Source organism: Melospiza georgiana, chromosome 1 (genome assembly GCF_028018845.1).
Source record: "Melospiza georgiana isolate bMelGeo1 chromosome 1, bMelGeo1.pri, whole genome shotgun sequence".
Lineage (NCBI taxonomy): Eukaryota > Metazoa > Chordata > Aves > Passeriformes > Passerellidae > Melospiza > Melospiza georgiana.
Window position 1 is genome coordinate 42,681,861 of NC_080430.1, and position 17,336 is coordinate 42,699,196.

A 17,336-nucleotide genomic window follows, 5' to 3' on the forward strand; every position below is an offset into this window, starting at 1 on the left:
TGGCTTGTACCGAAGGAGCTGGGGGAAATAATGTTGTAATAATTTACCTCTCAATTAATGATGTGACTTGATGAGAGTTGGATTCACTCACCTGGCTGGATTTTCATCTGTTTCCAGATATTGCTGGGATAAAAATAAATGCATTCATTTTCTCACTAACCCTCCAGCATTTTAGCAAAAAGTATTTTTAGAACCCTCATAAAACAAATCTATAGCCATTCTGCAACAGGCAAACACTACTGTGTGCTTAGCAGCTGCTGTGCCCCAAACTGCTGCTGAAATCAGCCTGTATTCAAAAAACCTCCAAAACAGTTTATGCATCATTTTGATGACACCTGCCCCTGTGACACACCTGAATTTTTGTTTTGTGTGAAAAAAGCATGGCCCTAACTAATGTACTCAGGCAGGCTTTGCTGTCAGGAACCATGGCAGGTGTCACATAGCCTAGAAGCTGTTCAGGGAAATGCACAAACCCCCAGTGCAGCCCAGTCCTGTCTGTGCAGAAGAGTTATCCATTGGCACAGAGACTGAGGCACGGGAAATCTCCATGAAGGTAATTCAGGCTGGATGCAGCTTTCAGGGTTCAGGAAATCTTAGATTACAACCCAACCCATTCTGTGATTCTACAACTTTTGGCCAGGAGATGCGTTCCTGACTGGGAACCTCCTGCATGGCCAGGCCTCTTGCTGAGCACAGGGAGGGGCTGCAAGCTCGGAAAGAGTCAGTGCCAGGGGATGAGCCAGCTGGCTTCTCACTTTCCTCTGCGCCTTACCTGCATCCACTGCTGCTCTGCCAAGTTCCTTTGCAGAAACAGCCATGGTGGCTTCAGCTGTGAGCAGGCTCACTGCTGGTGGAATGCTTGGACAGAGGTGTTTAAGGAGCTCAAAGGCTTCATCCTGCAGCTCAGGGAGCTGGACATGGGGAAATAAATTGTGAGCTGGGGGTGTGCAGCAAGCAAATCTGACAGCAGCAGGGTGCTCAGGCCCTGCCAGCTGGGAAACAAACCAGGGTCAAGTGCTGGATGGGGCTCACCATCCCACCACTCTCAGGAATCATCATGTGCTGCTCCTTCTTCCCCCATGCACAACCCCAATACCAGTCATCCTTCCCCTGTGCTTGCAGGTTATTTTCCTCAACTCTGTACTCACCAAAGCATCTACTGGGTTACTCATGAGGCAGAACTGGCCATGGCACATGACTGAACACAGGGGCTCAGTGTCCAGCAGGACAAGCAATCTCACTCCTGGCAGCCACCAAGAAGAACACAAACCTTGGGTAGACGTGAGTAATAATCTCCTTTTCAGAGGGGGTCTCTAGCTGGGGGATTTGCATGGATTGAGCTCTTCAGCCTCCATTTTAGGTTTGAGCTCTGAGTGAGTGTGAGAATCCTTAAATAAAGTCAAAGCAGAAAGGCAGGTGGGTATCAGGCAAGCATTTAACTATCACAACACTACAAAGGAAGTGACAGCCGCACCTCGCTCCATTCACAGCTCCAGTCATTTACACATCAAGTAGGTGAATTCGAGAGTGCAGAAATAGACCTGTAAATGTATGGAGATCCTGCCTTTGCAGTAGTTCATTTTCAAAGCACATCTACTCCTTAGCATGCATTTGGGGTCACACTCCATTTTACAGCCCTGCCCCTTCCCAAAACTAACAGTTTCAGTTTGTGAGCTCTCCTCTGCAAGTGAAGCATAAAATGCAAGAAAACACCTAACTTGTACTGTTGTCACCACTTTCATCTTGCTGCTAATTACTAATGCAAATTATGTACATATCTAAAAATGTCTTCAGTACATTCCTGCTACTTGCGCTTCTTATTTTTAAAGTATATGTGGCAAATATTTCCATATTTTATCCTTCTACATTCTACTACCCACATTCAAACCTTAATGTAGGATATCCCTGTGATCAAAAGCGACGAGGCAAACTGGAACACAGCCACTCCTCTTGTAAAAGATGAATTTATGATCTTTAGTGACAAGCATTGTTGTACATCTTGATTTTTCGTCTTACCTAATGCAGTCCAGTGACCCCCCCATCACATGCTTTGCCATCAGCTCACTTCTGATTTGTGGAAGTCAGTTTCTCATGAGAGGTAATTATTTTAAGGTTCCTGTCCAAGTACCAGTCTGAGGGAATGGTGTCCAGCTTGGGAAAAAGCACTTGCCTTCCAAGGACAAGCTTTAGTCAAAGGAGGGACATCAAAACTTTAAAGTGCCCCATCCATATAGTGTAGATCCAGGCTTTCCAACCAGACTTCCCTCCAGCTGGCACTGCAGGTGTCCTCCTTACCTTGGTAAGCTCTGTTACATGCACACCAGACACCCCAAACCTTTCCTTCACCATTTTTCTCATCCTCCTCCAGAGCTGATGACCGGCTCTTGAATGTTCCCACCCCAAAGCTCTTCAGCTGAATTTTGCTGTTTCCAGCTGCCTCATTTTTTTCTAGCTCTTACTGTTCCTTATGCTGTAGGCTGTCATTCCAGCCACGTGCCTCTGTTCTCCACACTGGTCTACCCTCTGCCCATCACCTGCCTGCAAACCTGAAAGCTCCATCCATTTCCACCTGCTGCCACTAACACCAGAAGGCAGTTTCTGCACACACCTGTGTCCTGTTCTGATCTTACCAGTCCCCCTAAAATGTGTCTCTCTTCAGCTCCTGTAGTGCCTCATCCTTCCACAAGTTTCCCTTGTATTTCCTAGAAAACATAATCCCTCGATGAAGGCTTCATGGCTGTGCTGCCATGCTCAAAGACTGCAGGATGGGTTGATGGTCAAATGGCCAAAAGGACCCAACAAAATTACAGATATGCCACGGAGCCCAAAAGCACTTGACTGTGAGCCTTAATATTCTGCAGGCTCATGTTTTAATGAAGGCTAACAAAAGAGGCATTCCTGAAAATGTCTGCCCATAGGTTAATTCCAGATGTTTTTATTGCATTTAGTCTTGTTTTCATCCCACTGCAAAAGCTGAGTAACTGTGATCTGGAAGGGCTGGGAATTTGAGGAACCACAATGACCACAGAAAGCATTTCAGGCAGAGACTGGCACACCAATTCAGCACAAACAGTTGCAGCAACCTTAAAAAGCTAACTTTTAAAAAAGAAAGGCCAGCATCGGTTTAATCCAAGGGAAACCACATGATGACATTTCTCTTTCTTGGACCCATTTTTCCAAGATCAACACATAAGAATTCATATTTTCCATTTCCATTTCACAATCAGATACAAACAGGGACTTCCTTGTGATGGTTGCAAACATTTTATTATAGAGTCTTATCAACAAGTTCTCTGAAAATCAGTTTTTCAGAACTAAAATCTAATCTGGCAGGGTTCAATAAGTAACAAGATGAACTCAGCCATGTCAAACAAAATATTACTAAGTTACTTTAAATAAATTTTATCACAACAACCTCAGGAAGAGTGTGTCCTGGAGATTTAGGCAGTTTATCTTGGATTTTTATTAATATTTTGGATTCTTTTTGTTATGCTCTAGCCTCTGGTACACAGCTGTCTTCATTTTGATGTTAGAATGGGATAGACTATTGGGTGCCTCTATCCCTGTTATTCTTGTCTTATTTTACAGTGCTGTAACAAAACCAGCACCATCAGCATTCAGTGCTCACCACAGTACATTTAAGCAACTGGTCACTGCACTGAAACAGAACTCCTGGAGAAACTGAGATTATTTCTGAACAGTAATTGCCCACAAAAGGTCTAGCTCCCAAGTCTTTTCAGCCATTCATTTTCTGTTCAGCACCTCCTATGACATTTATTAAAGTAATTTGAGCAGATTATGTTGCACACAGTAGGACATTCCGAATTCCATCTTGACCTTCACAGTAGCATCTAATACTTCCTGGAAGATAACACAGAATCCTTTTCCTTATACATACAAACAACATTCTCAGCTTGCAGCTGCTTGTTGACAAACACTCACTAACTTCAGTTAAATACAAGGAAACCTAAGAACATTGAGACATTTGAAAATAAGCATTAATGTATTTTTAATGTATTTTGGATAATCTACCTCAACTTACTACTAACTCTTGATTTCCAGGGCTTAATTGCACATAATTTTTTTAAAAAGCAATATAATGTCATAACATTAATAAAATATAACATTAAAGAATTTTTTTATTGTGCAAAACATAAGCAATAAGTCTTATTAGTACAATAAGCTGAAAAAGCAAGGTATATTTAAAACAATATTCACATCCAGTGTGCAATTTTTATCCCTACTTCCAACTTTTGATGCGGAATCTACAATTCCCATCAGTAAGTGCTATCTGAAAATTCCAATAATTTGTTTCACCTTTTATTATTTGGAGAAGACTCAAAATTTATTTTTGCATTAGGTTTTTATGCACAACTAAAACAGCTGTTTAAGTTGATAAATAAAAAATAAGACACTGAAAAGGGTGAAAAATAACCAACATGCTGAAGGCATCCACCTAAATGGTGGCATGACTGATAATTTATAGCTTATATTAAAAAATGGAATTGATAATTGACAATTCTGATTTTATATTTTCAAGATTTTAGCAAATAACTCAAAATTTTGTTTTACAGTTCTGGCATCTGCTAATTGAAAAAGTAATTTAATTCAATACTTATTTTTAATTAAAATATTTATCTTGCTAGATATGAAGTGCTACCAGTCAAGGCAGTCACAACAACTGTTTGATGTTTACATAGCACCGTATAGATAAATATCTCTTTCAGTAAGAGAGACTATGTTCTGCTGGGGAACATAATCACATTATCTCCTGAATATTTTAGGTATCTTTGCCTTCCACATCATAAATATGTGCAATGATTCCTTAATTTGATTAAAAATTGCACATAATTCAAGCTTTAAGATGGTGCTATCATTAATTCAAATTCTCTTTGTATAAAAGTATCAAGAACTCTTCAGTAGTCAATTGAATATTCAAAAACAGATCAATAGTTTTATGTAAACTTGTTAAAAAACAAACCACCACATTATTTGGCTTTAAAGTGACAAAGTATTTTTCTTAATATAATTTACTAGGCATGTGAAGTACTAACATCGAACTATAATTCACAAAGTAGCAGAGACTGGACTATCTCTGATATTGAAATACTCAATTAAAATATATAAACAATCTCCAAAACATGTAATTATAATTCATTACAGTGGTATTGTTCATTCCAATAATAATCCTTCCTATAAGGAGGCTGAATGTTAAATAAAATACATTAAGCTGTTGTAGTTCCCAATTAGAGAACATCAATATTCTGCCTCTCCTTCAGCTCAAATTCACTAAAATATGGACTAGGCTTTCTACTGAAAGAAAATGGGAAATAGGCTCACTATCCAGGTGGATATCTCCTAGCCCTAATCAAAATCTTATCAGCTTACCCACAACTGTTAGATTTAGACTAGTAACAAATCGTGCAGTAAAGTGTTAAAAATAGGTGGAGTAACTAACAAGCCATCTTTTGTATTTTAAATCACAGAAATCTGCACATCAAAATATTTATGGAAGCATGAGTGCTGGTGACATCATCGACTCTTACAAACTGAGTCTTCCGTAAAAGTTGCACAGATGGAAAAGGATGCCTTGAGATAAATGGAAATAAAATCCAACAAAAGATGGATTTCCCAATATTGAGCCTCAAATTCTTATAAACTAACAAACATATTTCAGTGACAGACATTGCTCATTATTTTGGCCCCATCCCTTTCCCAAAATCAGTTTCATAAGCTGTTACCACTTCAATTAAAAAACAAACCCTCTTAAAATATTGTATATGGAGTTCTGGGTTCCAAAAATAAAATACATATGCAGTTTCATATTCTTGCTATGAAACATCAGCTAAAAAGTACGAGCATTCATAAAGTAACCAAATTGCATTTGGTACATTGTATCTCTATTGATATAGTTCTCCACGTTGGAGAATTCAGCATTTTTAGAGTTCAACATGTGCAAAGTTCAATTAAAATTTGAAGAAAATTCCAGTTTCAAAAGTTACATGTAATTTCGTATCTGACAGGACAATTTAAAAAAAAAAAGCTGTACAAAGTTAGCTTCAAATCTCTTCATTCCCCCCAAAAATAGGCACTCAGTGGTTTAAATGTGCAAATGGCTTCTTAGAAGAAACAGTGTGCAGGCAGAGCCTGTTCCATTAGCTCTGCATTCTTTAGTGATTTCCTAGAGAGTATTGCCATTAAATGCTATCTATGGTATGACTTTCTAAAGAACAGAGGACACTCAGTCCACAGAGTCACAGATGTCTTTCACTTTCTCGTTGAAGTCCTCAGGTTGATCGGCGTACACGTAATGACCCGCACCGAGGATAGCCTGGAGGATAAAGGTGAAGAAGCACGTCAGTATCAGCAATATGTAATAAACAAATAAATACTGGGATAGGTGAAGTACCCAGCTTTTACACACTACCCAAGAGTTGGCATCATGCAACTATGCTCCAGCTACATGATGCTCTAAACATAAGGAATACCAAAATATTCTTTCCTTGTAAAGAAACTTTCCTACACAGGAAAAGAAAGTAAAACCACTGCTTTTTCAACTGCTCACCTTGTTGAAAAAAAAAAAAAACCCACCATGGAGACATGAACAAGTCACTGAACAACAAATTTAGTAGCCTTGCATATCAAATTTCTGATGCATCTTAAGTCCCTTCACTCTCCACTCAAATAGCCTACTTCTAGAATTTGTTATTATCTGTAAAAATGCTATGAAGTAAATTGTCACCACAGTGTACAGCAAAGGTACCTGACCTGCTCTCTATTTTACAGTCAGTCCAGAACTAACCTTTAAAAAAAAAATATTTTCCCCTCCCCTCCTTAAAACACCCTCTCAAGTCTCTAACCAAATGTCATACAAGTATAGCTATGTTATTGCGTTAAAAACTCCCAGAAACTCAAAGTAAAAATTAGTTAGGAATAAATGCATGTAACAAAACCACAGAATTTCTGTGCATTTTACCAAGCCTGGCACTGCCAAGTCCACATCTCCATCTCATTAAAGCCCTTGCCCTCCTATGGGTTTTTGAGCATGCCTGTAATTTTACCACTCCAATTTACCTTTTAGAATCTGTATGTGGCTTGGCAAAATTTTAGCCTGGAATATAATACCATTTTCTACAGTTACTTCTAAAAGTCCCTAACCAGAGTGGAAAAAATCTCCCTGAATGGTATAAGCTTATCCCAGTAATATATTGTACAAATTTTAACACTGACTTTCTGTTACAAGTCCCTCTCTCTGGTTCAGCAGTTAAGTGACAATTTCAGTCTGGATGTCAACATTTATGAAATGTATCTGTGCTCTTTAACACACTTAAAACAGCTGGATAACAATGTCTTTTCTCTGGGTTTACAGCTCTAAATCCAGCTGTATCAAGTTATAAAATTTTATCTGGGTGACTTGTTATAGTATACGATAAACCTTACATACTGTACACTTCTGTCCAGATAGTTCCAGACATCAGTAACATCACAGCTGGTGTGCTCAAACACTTTATCACCTCACAGCATTTCAACATGTATGCATATTCAATTATCACAGCTGACTGATGTGAAAATGTGTGAAGAATACTTTTGAATTAGTTAGTTTTTATAGAAATCAACAACAAAAAATGCAGTGTGCACGTTCACATCAAGCTGTAATTATGCACATTTTAAATGACAATATCATACCTCTAAACAAAAACATCTTAGGTAGTAAGACAACACTAACTATTTTTTTTAACGACTTAAAGGAAGATGCTCACAAGATCCTAAGCAGCAGGTACAAACTGCTCTCTCATCAGAGGAACAAATATATTATACAGACAGATGAAGAGAGTTTATGAGAGCCTCCCCAATATCTTATATATACATGGAAATAGTAGGGCTGGTGTGGTTTGATACACAGTGACCACAATACTTACTTCTATTAGCATGTTGTAGAACAAAATAAAGAATCACCTAGGCTTCTAGGGTTACAGCAAGTTTTGTTCTTAGCCTGGGGACTCAACACTTTTGTCTAGGTTTTCTCTGATGTAACATTTGTTTTCTCTCTCTCTGTTACAGAAAACAGAACTTATTACCCCAGGCTCTAAATCAAAAGTGACACCATTTCCACAGCTGGTATGAAAAAAGAGAGTCACAGAATAGTTTGGGTTGTAAAGGACCTTAAAGCTCATCTAGTTCCGACCCCATGGGCAGGAACACCTCCAGACAGGTTGCTCAGGGCCCCATCCAACCTGGCCACATAGTTATGACTTAAAGAAATCCACACAAAAAACAAACAACTGCTTTAGAAGTCAAACTTACTATTGTCTTCACATAGGAATTTGGTCTCAGAGACTGGATAGTGCTGCCAGAATTGCCATCTATACATGAACGTGCTCCATAGACCACTGTGATAGGAATGTCTCGATCCATTTGTGAAATCCGTTGCAGCATTGGCCTTTTTGCCCATCCATAAGGAATCGTCATGTTCTTGAAAGCTGTTTCACCACTTCAAGGCATCAAAAAGGGTAAAAACCAATTTAAATTGCCATTGGATCTGCTTTTCATCTAAAATGCAGTATCTGTGCCTTTTGGCAGGATGGAGTACATCAGGCTGGGATTTTTTACAATTAAGAACACTAAGTTTCCAAGGTTTACATATAATGTTCAAGAGGAAGAGCCCAGGTTTTTGCATGACTGAGTAGTAGCACTTCAAAGAATGAAATGCCTTATTTTTACAGTTTTTAAAGGAATTCTTTATACATTAAAATTCTCCAACAGTTATTTAAGTGAAATGCCCAAACTCTCACAGAATTAACATAAATTGAGAATAAATATAGAATTAGGATATGTTTTACATTTATCAGTATCTGGAATTCAGAAAAAGTGCAATGGTACCTTTTTCTTCAGTATAATAAATGACACAATTAAAAATAAAACCAAACCAGCATGCACACTGCTGCCATGGCCATTGGAGGGAGTAGCAGGCACTTGGTAAATGAACAACAGACTTCAAAATATTCACTGGGAAATTCAGACTCACCTGGGTGACTGTACATTGCAGTGATAGATATATTCAGCCACAGTGTTATCATCAAACATTGATGAATATTTTCGCTTGAAGTCTGGTCTTAAACGCTGAACAAGGCTTAATCCTGTTAAAACGGGAAACATTGTTAGAGTGGAAATGTGTATAAACTGCTTTATCAGATTGCCTAATGCTTTTCATTAGAGCCCTGAGAACACATCCCCTTAAAACTCATGGCTTCTAAATGTGTATGTGGTTTTACCACTTGCATGTCTTAGGGAAACACAATGGAATTACATTTAATAGGAATGAAATTTAAATACTATAAAGAATCTTATGCTGCTCCCCCCACTGAATATATATGGGGAATGTTTGAGTCGGGTCACTACAGCAATAGAGGAAACCTACAGACTGGGACCAGCAAAAGGGCTAAGCAGTGCCTTTGTGTCACCAGTTTAGTCTCACATGATACCAACACGTTCTCCTTGCTCTGGCAGCACTGGGTAGGTTAAATGCACTACACCTTTCAGGACCAGAAGGCACTGTTGAAAAAGCTGGGGTGTTTTCTTTCTTAAGTCTGTCTTCTCCTCTTACAGAACAGTCTGCTTCTGAAGCTAGTTCCTCTAACTAGAGCATAGTTGAAAGAACAGAAGTCTATGATGAAAAACAGGTGTAGAAATCTTAACATAAGGCACAACTACTGGTACAAATGAAGAGACTTAACGCTGAAAACCTTGTCCTTATGCTCTCCTAACAAGCCAATAGAGAAGTAGGCCTTTTCAGGGGCCAGTTCAGGCCTTCTAAACTTAAGAGTCTTTTCTGAATAACTTCTCTAAGGAAGAAGCCTCTTCTACATTGACCTGATGGATCTTTGGGACAAGAGCCTCATCACAAGGCTAATCTTAGTTTAAGAGTATTAGTCATCCCTAATATCTGATCTAAACTCTTCCATCATTACCCCTGTCTCATCACTACAGACCCTTTTTAAAAGTTGCGCTCCAGCCCTCTTGTAGGCCTCCTGAAGGTACTGGAAGGCTCCCACAAGGTGTCCCCAAAGCCTTCTCTTATGAAGCCCAACTCTTTCAGCTTGTCTTCATAGGAGAGGTACTCCAGCCTTCTTATCTTCATGTCCCTCCTCTTGACTATCTCCAAGGGGAATGTCTCCAACATTCTTATACTGGAGCCCCAGAGCTGGATGCAGTATTCTACATGGGGTGTCACGAGAGCAGAGTAGAGGGGGAGAATCACCTCCCTCAATGCTGCTTTTGATGCAGCCCAGGATGCAGTTGGCTTTCTGGGCTGCAAGTACACATTGCTGGATCATTTTGGACTTCTCATCAACCAACCAACACCCCAGATCTTTCTCCTCAGGACTGCTCTCCATCTATTCTCTGTTCAGAGGTGATCAGGATTGCCACAAGGCTTTCACACTGCCTTGTTGAACTTCACAAGGTTGCCATGAGCCCACCTCTCAAGGGGCCCTCTGGCTGGCATCTCTCCCCTACAGCTTGTTGTCCACACAGCTTGGTGCCATCAGCAGAGCTGCTGAGGGTGCACTCAATCTCACTGTTTGTGTTGCTGACAAAGGTGCATAACAACTGATCCCAACAGTGATCTGTGAGGAACCATACTCATCACTGGTCTCCATGTGGACACTGAGCTGACTGAGTGTGACTATTTGTGGTTATGTTTCCCCTGTCCCAGACAGTAGCAACTTCATGCTCTTGTTAATCTGTGCAATTATGATGATGTCACTTCTTCCCACCCAGTCCTGGGCAAAGGCCTGGTATTATTTATGCAGACCTTGTCACAGTGATCTATGTTTTCGTAACCTGGAGATTATTGCAACACACCCTTACACATGCTTTGAACAGATTTAGAAAATGAATACAGTGCAAGAGAAAATAATTCCCTTATGAAACAGTGATTTAACTCCCAAAGCAATGAAGATTTTGTAAAAATCTGGCAATTGGCTTTGCTCTATTTTCCCTGCATAGAGTACAATTGCTGGACTTCTTTTTCTGTGTGTTTGAGTTTTTTGAATACAAGTGAACACAGCTGGCTTGGAATAAGAGTACTTGGAAAAAAGAAATTAATTCTGCGCCTTGTCCAGCTGTCAGCATAGAGGCCATGCCACAAAGTGTTCCCAAATTTTAGAATTCACTTTCTGTTTTGGTAAGAAGTGCCTTGTCTGTGGGTCCAATTCCAAAACATTTTTCCCCTGGGAATTTACAGGGGAGAATGAAACAAGGATTCAAGGCAACTTGGAAAAAATTTTGGAATTAAATCAGACTGTAAGTCATTGTTGTAATATTTATTAAAGAAATTCTGAATTGTCTGGCTGATGTTTTCCACAGTGTCTATGAAAATACTGTAAGAAATTCTAACACTGAAGACACAGATTTCCACAAAAAGGGTGTGGTCACACTGACATGTCTGTCGTGAGGAATTTTCAGGCATCCAGCTCTAGGAATGGAATTCAGAAATCCAACCTAAGCACCAAAGCCCCACCAAAATGTGAAACTCCTCGGTGAGTGTTCCAGTTAAGAAGGAAAACATGCAAATCAACTACCTGGAAACCACTCCAAGAAAAAAATATCTGGATTCTGTCTCTCTTCCAGTTTTAAGTATTTGCCCATGGGACTGATTAAATATCCATGTGATACTATGGTGATATCCAATGAACTTGCTCACATTTGAACTTACACCTTTGAATAAGAGCAACTGGCTTTAGAGTGAAGTTCAAACAACCAGGTCTGCCCATCAGCTTAAACATGTCTGCACGTGGAAGGAAACTGGGGATCGGTTCAGTGCCTTCATCAGGTCAGGTCTGATGGCTACTTGCAGCACAGTGTATAGACCTACCCTTCTCTAAGAACTATGTTTCACCTGTCAAGAACTTAATTTGGTGATGAAAAACTTTTTTACCAGTGCAGTGAGAAACAGATGAAAAATTTTTTAAAGGCACTGCCCTTCATGGCAACCTGTAAGTGAGACTAGGTGTGGGGACACCTTGCCAGGACAGAATCTGCCTCTGCAGCACAGTTTGACTTCACTTATTGCTAAGGAAGACAATTTCAGCTTTGAATTTTCCCATGTGGATTAATTTATGCATGTTCTTGTTATTGGATAGAACACATTAAAACAGTGCATAACACTCAATATTTTCCAGGTTGTTTTCTTAACCAAATTAGCATTTTACTTAAAAAAAAAATAAATCTGTTTGTACAAAACATGTTGCTTGTCTGAAAAATAAAATTTGTCACACTATTGAAAAGAAACAAACAAATGAGCATATGCAGCATATTGAAATATATATTCTATAGAAATAGATTTAGGAAACAGATGTGGTTTAAATGTAAACAATGCCTAGAAATCTCACGAGTTTATCTTCAGACTGAATACCAAAACTGATGAAGAGGTTAGTTAATTATATTTGTGAGGGATCTTAAGGATGTATTTTTCCAAGACTCTCCAGAAGATAACTCAGTAGCACAGAGAGTAACAGACAGGTATCTCTTTCTCCTCTAGAAGGAATAGCTATAATGACTTCTAGATTTTATTACACTCTTCATTTCCCAGATTAACTAAAACCAGTATTTTTGGTCAGCACTACCTAGCCCTAGTATTAGAGTATAGACAGTTTATCTACCATTCCATCAGTGCTGTTGAAGAAATGGAAATATGAACTGCCACCATAATGCAGGACACCAATGAGGCCCACAAGATTTCCTAGAGCAGTAAGAAAATGGCTAATGGAAAGAACCCAGTTTCAACTTCTTTAAACTCGGGCCAATTCTTGCATTTATGACAGACTGCCTTCTAATGTTAAGGGAATTTGGAAATCCCATTTGCTCATTAAACTGGAATTAGAAGTTTGATGAGAAAATTAGAACTGAAATGGACTGTGACCAGAGGCAACCAGAAAAAACCCTTTCACATTCACACCTCTCTGTCAGGGTTCCCCAACAGACACCTGCATAATCCAACTCACCATAACTGAACAGATCATATAGAGTAGCTTGCTGTAGACTATTGTAGACTATTGTACTAGTACCTCTAATAGCAAGAGTTTGCCTTCTTTCCTAAAGAGTTCAAACTTTCTTTATCCTCTCCCAGTTTCTCCTCCAACTCTTTCCTTCGTGGCTGATACAGACTTGCAAAAAAACTTATCATAATGTGTTGTCTGCTCCATGTTTATGCTTAACCAAAATAGAAATGGTATTTAAGAGTAGCTAAAACTCACCAAAGGGTCCTGCTATTCTTAGCCCAGCTAATGGATTAAATGGACTCAATATAGCTCCTAGTGCTTTGATCCAGATTGGAATTGGTCTTTCGTGCTCAGCATTGTCAGGCCTCTCTGGAAAACCCCATGGCTCCACTAAGATAAGATGCTTGACCCTGTTGGCAAAAAAGGTTCATGGGTTTAAAGTACAGTAGCTTTTCTTTAACTGAGCATGATGAAAACATGCTGTCTGTTTTACAGATACATACATACAGCCTACTTTAGGTCACTTCTATCACAGAGGCTTATTACCTCGTTTCTGATTCATCAACTATTTTGATTTCAGTTACTAATTAGAGAGTGAATTGCACCTAATCATATGTATGAACCAGAAACATGGAAGCAAGTGTCACAAAGAGAAACTCAGTACATTACAAATACCCACCATCACAAACCTTTGAGAGAAAGGATAGTCTTGTTTCTATTTTTAATAATAGCCTAATCTAAATGCTTAGTCAATATTATTTGCAGGAGCAGTTTAATTTGATAGGAAAGAGGATAATTGCATCTGTTTCATTAAAGTGAAGTTTCTAGAAGTCTAAGATCTCTGTTCAAAGAAGAGACACAATTTAACTGAAAAATCATCAAAGTAAAATCTGAACTGAAAAAGACAGTAAAACTAGCAGTAGTCTTCCAAATTGATTGATTTTAGGTCATGAAAGAAAACATCAGAGAAGCAATTTGTAAAATTATTACTCAAAGGAATATCAGTACAGAAAGCATTGTAGAAGTCTCCAGCACATGCAACTATTGATCACTTCATGCTGTGGGTTCCCCTCAAGCAAAATTCTAATTCATCCTGGTAGATTAGAATTGTCCCTTTCCCTTTAATTGTCCCTTTTCCATTTAATCCCATAATAACACCTATTCTTACATGTCCTAGATAGTGGTGATTTCTGGGAAAAAGTGACTCAACTATAGTTTTCAATTTAAAGATGGTTTTCCATTTCAGCTTTCTCATTATCATTCTCTACAACTACCTGCCAGGAGGTTGTAGCAACCTGGGGGTTGGTCTCTTGTCCCAAGTAGCAAGCAATAGGACATGAGGAAACAGCCTCAAGGAGGTTTAGATTGGATATTAGGAAAAATGTCCTCATTGAAAGGGCTGTCAAGCATTGGAACAGGCTGTCTTGTTCTATCTGGTCTAGTGGGATGTGTCCCTGCCCATGGCAGGGGGGTTGGAACCAGATAATCCTTTATGTCCCATCTCACCTATAACATTTTATGATGCTACACCCGAGGAAGTGATTGAGTACCCATCTTTGGAGGTATTTAGAGATGTGTGAATGCAGTGCTTAAGGACATGGGTTAGTGGTGCACTTGGAAGTGCTGGGTGAACAGTTGGACTAGATCCTAAAAGTCTTATCTAACCTAAATCCATATACGGTTTCAATATTTTTATCTTACTTTTATCTTTATCTTTTTACCATTTTATCTTTACTTTTTCCTTAATTTCTTCCTTTCCTGTTAAAGCCATGAGATTATATATAAACACAGAAGAGTTCATAGTGCCTAAAATGATGCCAGAAGTGATCCCAAAAGTTATTTCTGGCTTATGATCAGTTGGGAAACCAAAACCCTGTGCTTGGAATGAAGGGTTGGAAAGGATTAACATCACAAAGACATTTCTTGGTTGTCAGCTCAGCTATGAGCATACTTGCACCCTGCAGCAAACAGCAATAGTAGGAGAGGACAGGGTAGAACCTAACTGTACAAACCAAGCAGGGGAGATCAGAGGCACAGCAGCGCAAGCCAGGAGGAGCCATTCAGGACAGCCACACACGCCGTGCACAAACTACGGCATCAAGTATAATATGGCAAACAAATTAATAGAAATAAAGTAACCTTTGCTTCATGCTCCCTTTCTTAATACTTTCCTTTCTGTTTGGCATTTCTCCTTTTGGTAAACAAGCCTAAAACATAACCCAGGATAACGGGAAATTGACTATGAGAATCACTTCCTAAGTAAATGTCCAGAAATTGCACGATTTGAAAATCATGGCCCACTTCCAGTTGGCAATATGCTAATGGGAATCTTTTTGGATTAGTAGTCTCGGATTTTCCATGGACTCTGGTACAGTATAGCAAATTAACGGATCATCTATGCTTGGAGAAACAGATGTACTTTCCTAACAATATGTATCCAGAATCCCTTAAGCCTCTAATGAATTGTTAGATAACCTGGCTGAAAGCTGTGCTATATTTATCACTTGATTCAATGCTCTTTTAGGACCCTAACAGTCAATTTGTTATTTTGGTGGTCTTAGTTTAATTTCAGAGAAATATTAATAATGTGAGAGCACAAACTGAAACATCTCCAAATTAATTAACCCCAACTGAAGCACAGTGAGGCATGAAAATAAAGCATCACTTTTGATGTAAATCAGCAGTGGGCAAAACCAATATCCCAAGCCATGGGGATAGTACAGTGCCATTTATAGATCCTTTGGAAAAAGAGGTAAGGAAATGATAAGTGATCCCTACAAAAAGCTAACTACAGTTAGCTAGAAGTTGGTTTATAACTAAAAGGCTAACAGGTTTATATCTTTATTGCAATGCTGGATTTAGAAACACATCTACTTTCACACATCATTTCCAGCCACTTGTGCTAATTGTTGTCTATTTAGAAAGAAAAAGGCCAAGTGTTTTAGGGAAAAACGATGCATGAAATTACTTCAAATATATCCAAGTGAGAAACAAAGAAACAGTAAAACTTGACATGAATAGAAAAGAATAAGATATATTTAGTAAAATATAGAATTTGCTATATGATGTGGAGAGTTAAGCTTACATTCAGTTTTTCATAGGAAACCACTAAGTGTATCCCAACAAAAGCATTGCCATTTTTTGATACAGAATTGCCTCGGTGGGTGAGATCCTAGCTCAGCAGGGAATAAATAACTGGACTTATAATCAGATATATTAAAAAAAAATATTACTTTAAGGGGAAAAAATGTATTAACTGTTGGACAAAACCCGGTGCAGAAAATACTGGTGAAATACAATTAGAGAACTACTGCAGATGGGTTGTCTTACAAAGAAATATGAAGTGGCACACAGACAATTTAAATCAAAGAGTCACTAAAATAATTTTTACATCATTCTACTGGCACCAGACTGACTGCTAGAATATAGGCATAAATTACCAAGGGGAATCAGAAGTTTCAATGTTATCCATAAAAGTGGGAAGTTTGGCAGAAACAGGCCTATTTTCCCTTCACAAAAACCATCTTTGAGACAAAACGTTCACCCATAAATATATTAACTGCTATTTCACCTTATAAAATGGCAAGGGAGTACTGAACTGAAGAGGTACAGAAAAGTATACAGAAAATCATGTTTACCATATCTACCTATTTCCTTCACCTGGAAACAAACCACACAATTAATATTTTGGTCTTAGAATTCTGTACAACTTCTTTAAATCATCACAGTCATCTACATAAATATTATCGACAAAGAGCCTGAAAAAGAAAATCTATATTAAAATCAATAGTCAAATACAGAGAAGGAATCCCTTTATTCCTTTATTTTCACATACCTTGATGGATATTTTAAGGAGTAAGCAGCAGCCAGGAATCCGCCTAGGTTGTGTCCAAGCAAAATCATTTTTTCTAGCCCCACCTCCTTTCTCCATTCTTCTATGGATTCCACAAACTGATTTTCTGCTTCCCGAGCATCAGTGTCAAAGTGGGGTCTACTGCTACGTCCAAATCCCAAGAGGTCGAAAGCATGAACGGTCCTGTTCTCACACAGATCTTCAAAGTTGAGAGCCCACAGTCCAACACCTCCTCCAAACCCATGCAGGAGAACAAGGGGAGTTTTATTTGAAAGGTCTGGAGAGAATGTCAATGTCCATATTTTATTTCCATTAGATATATACACGTATCGTTTATTGTATATGCTTGCAATACCTGGAGAAAAAAGGGGAAAAAATTGTGTTGCTAAACACACCTGACAAAATATAAAGTACATTCTACGGAAACCACTGTTTTAAATAGGGGCTCCTTTCAAAGGAGATCGCTTCTAATCAAGTATCTA

General features: G+C 38.7%; 1 protein-coding gene across 1 annotated transcript in view; it reads right to left on the reverse strand.

Moving 5' to 3' along the window:
- Positions 1-3,245: 3,245 nt before the first annotated feature.
- Positions 3,246-17,336, reverse strand: part of ABHD5 (abhydrolase domain containing 5, lysophosphatidic acid acyltransferase) — a 28,172-nt gene continuing 14,081 nt past the window's right edge. The window contains exons 3-7 of the mRNA XM_058037821.1: positions 16,837-17,209; positions 13,257-13,411; positions 9,026-9,137; positions 8,305-8,491; positions 3,246-6,331 (exon numbers count right to left, since the gene is read on the reverse strand). Of these exons, the coding sequence (XP_057893804.1) occupies positions 6,242-6,331; positions 8,305-8,491; positions 9,026-9,137; positions 13,257-13,411; positions 16,837-17,209 (917 nt within the window). The 3' untranslated portion in view covers positions 3,246-6,241. The remainder of the gene's footprint in view (positions 6,332-8,304; positions 8,492-9,025; positions 9,138-13,256; positions 13,412-16,836; positions 17,210-17,336) is intronic.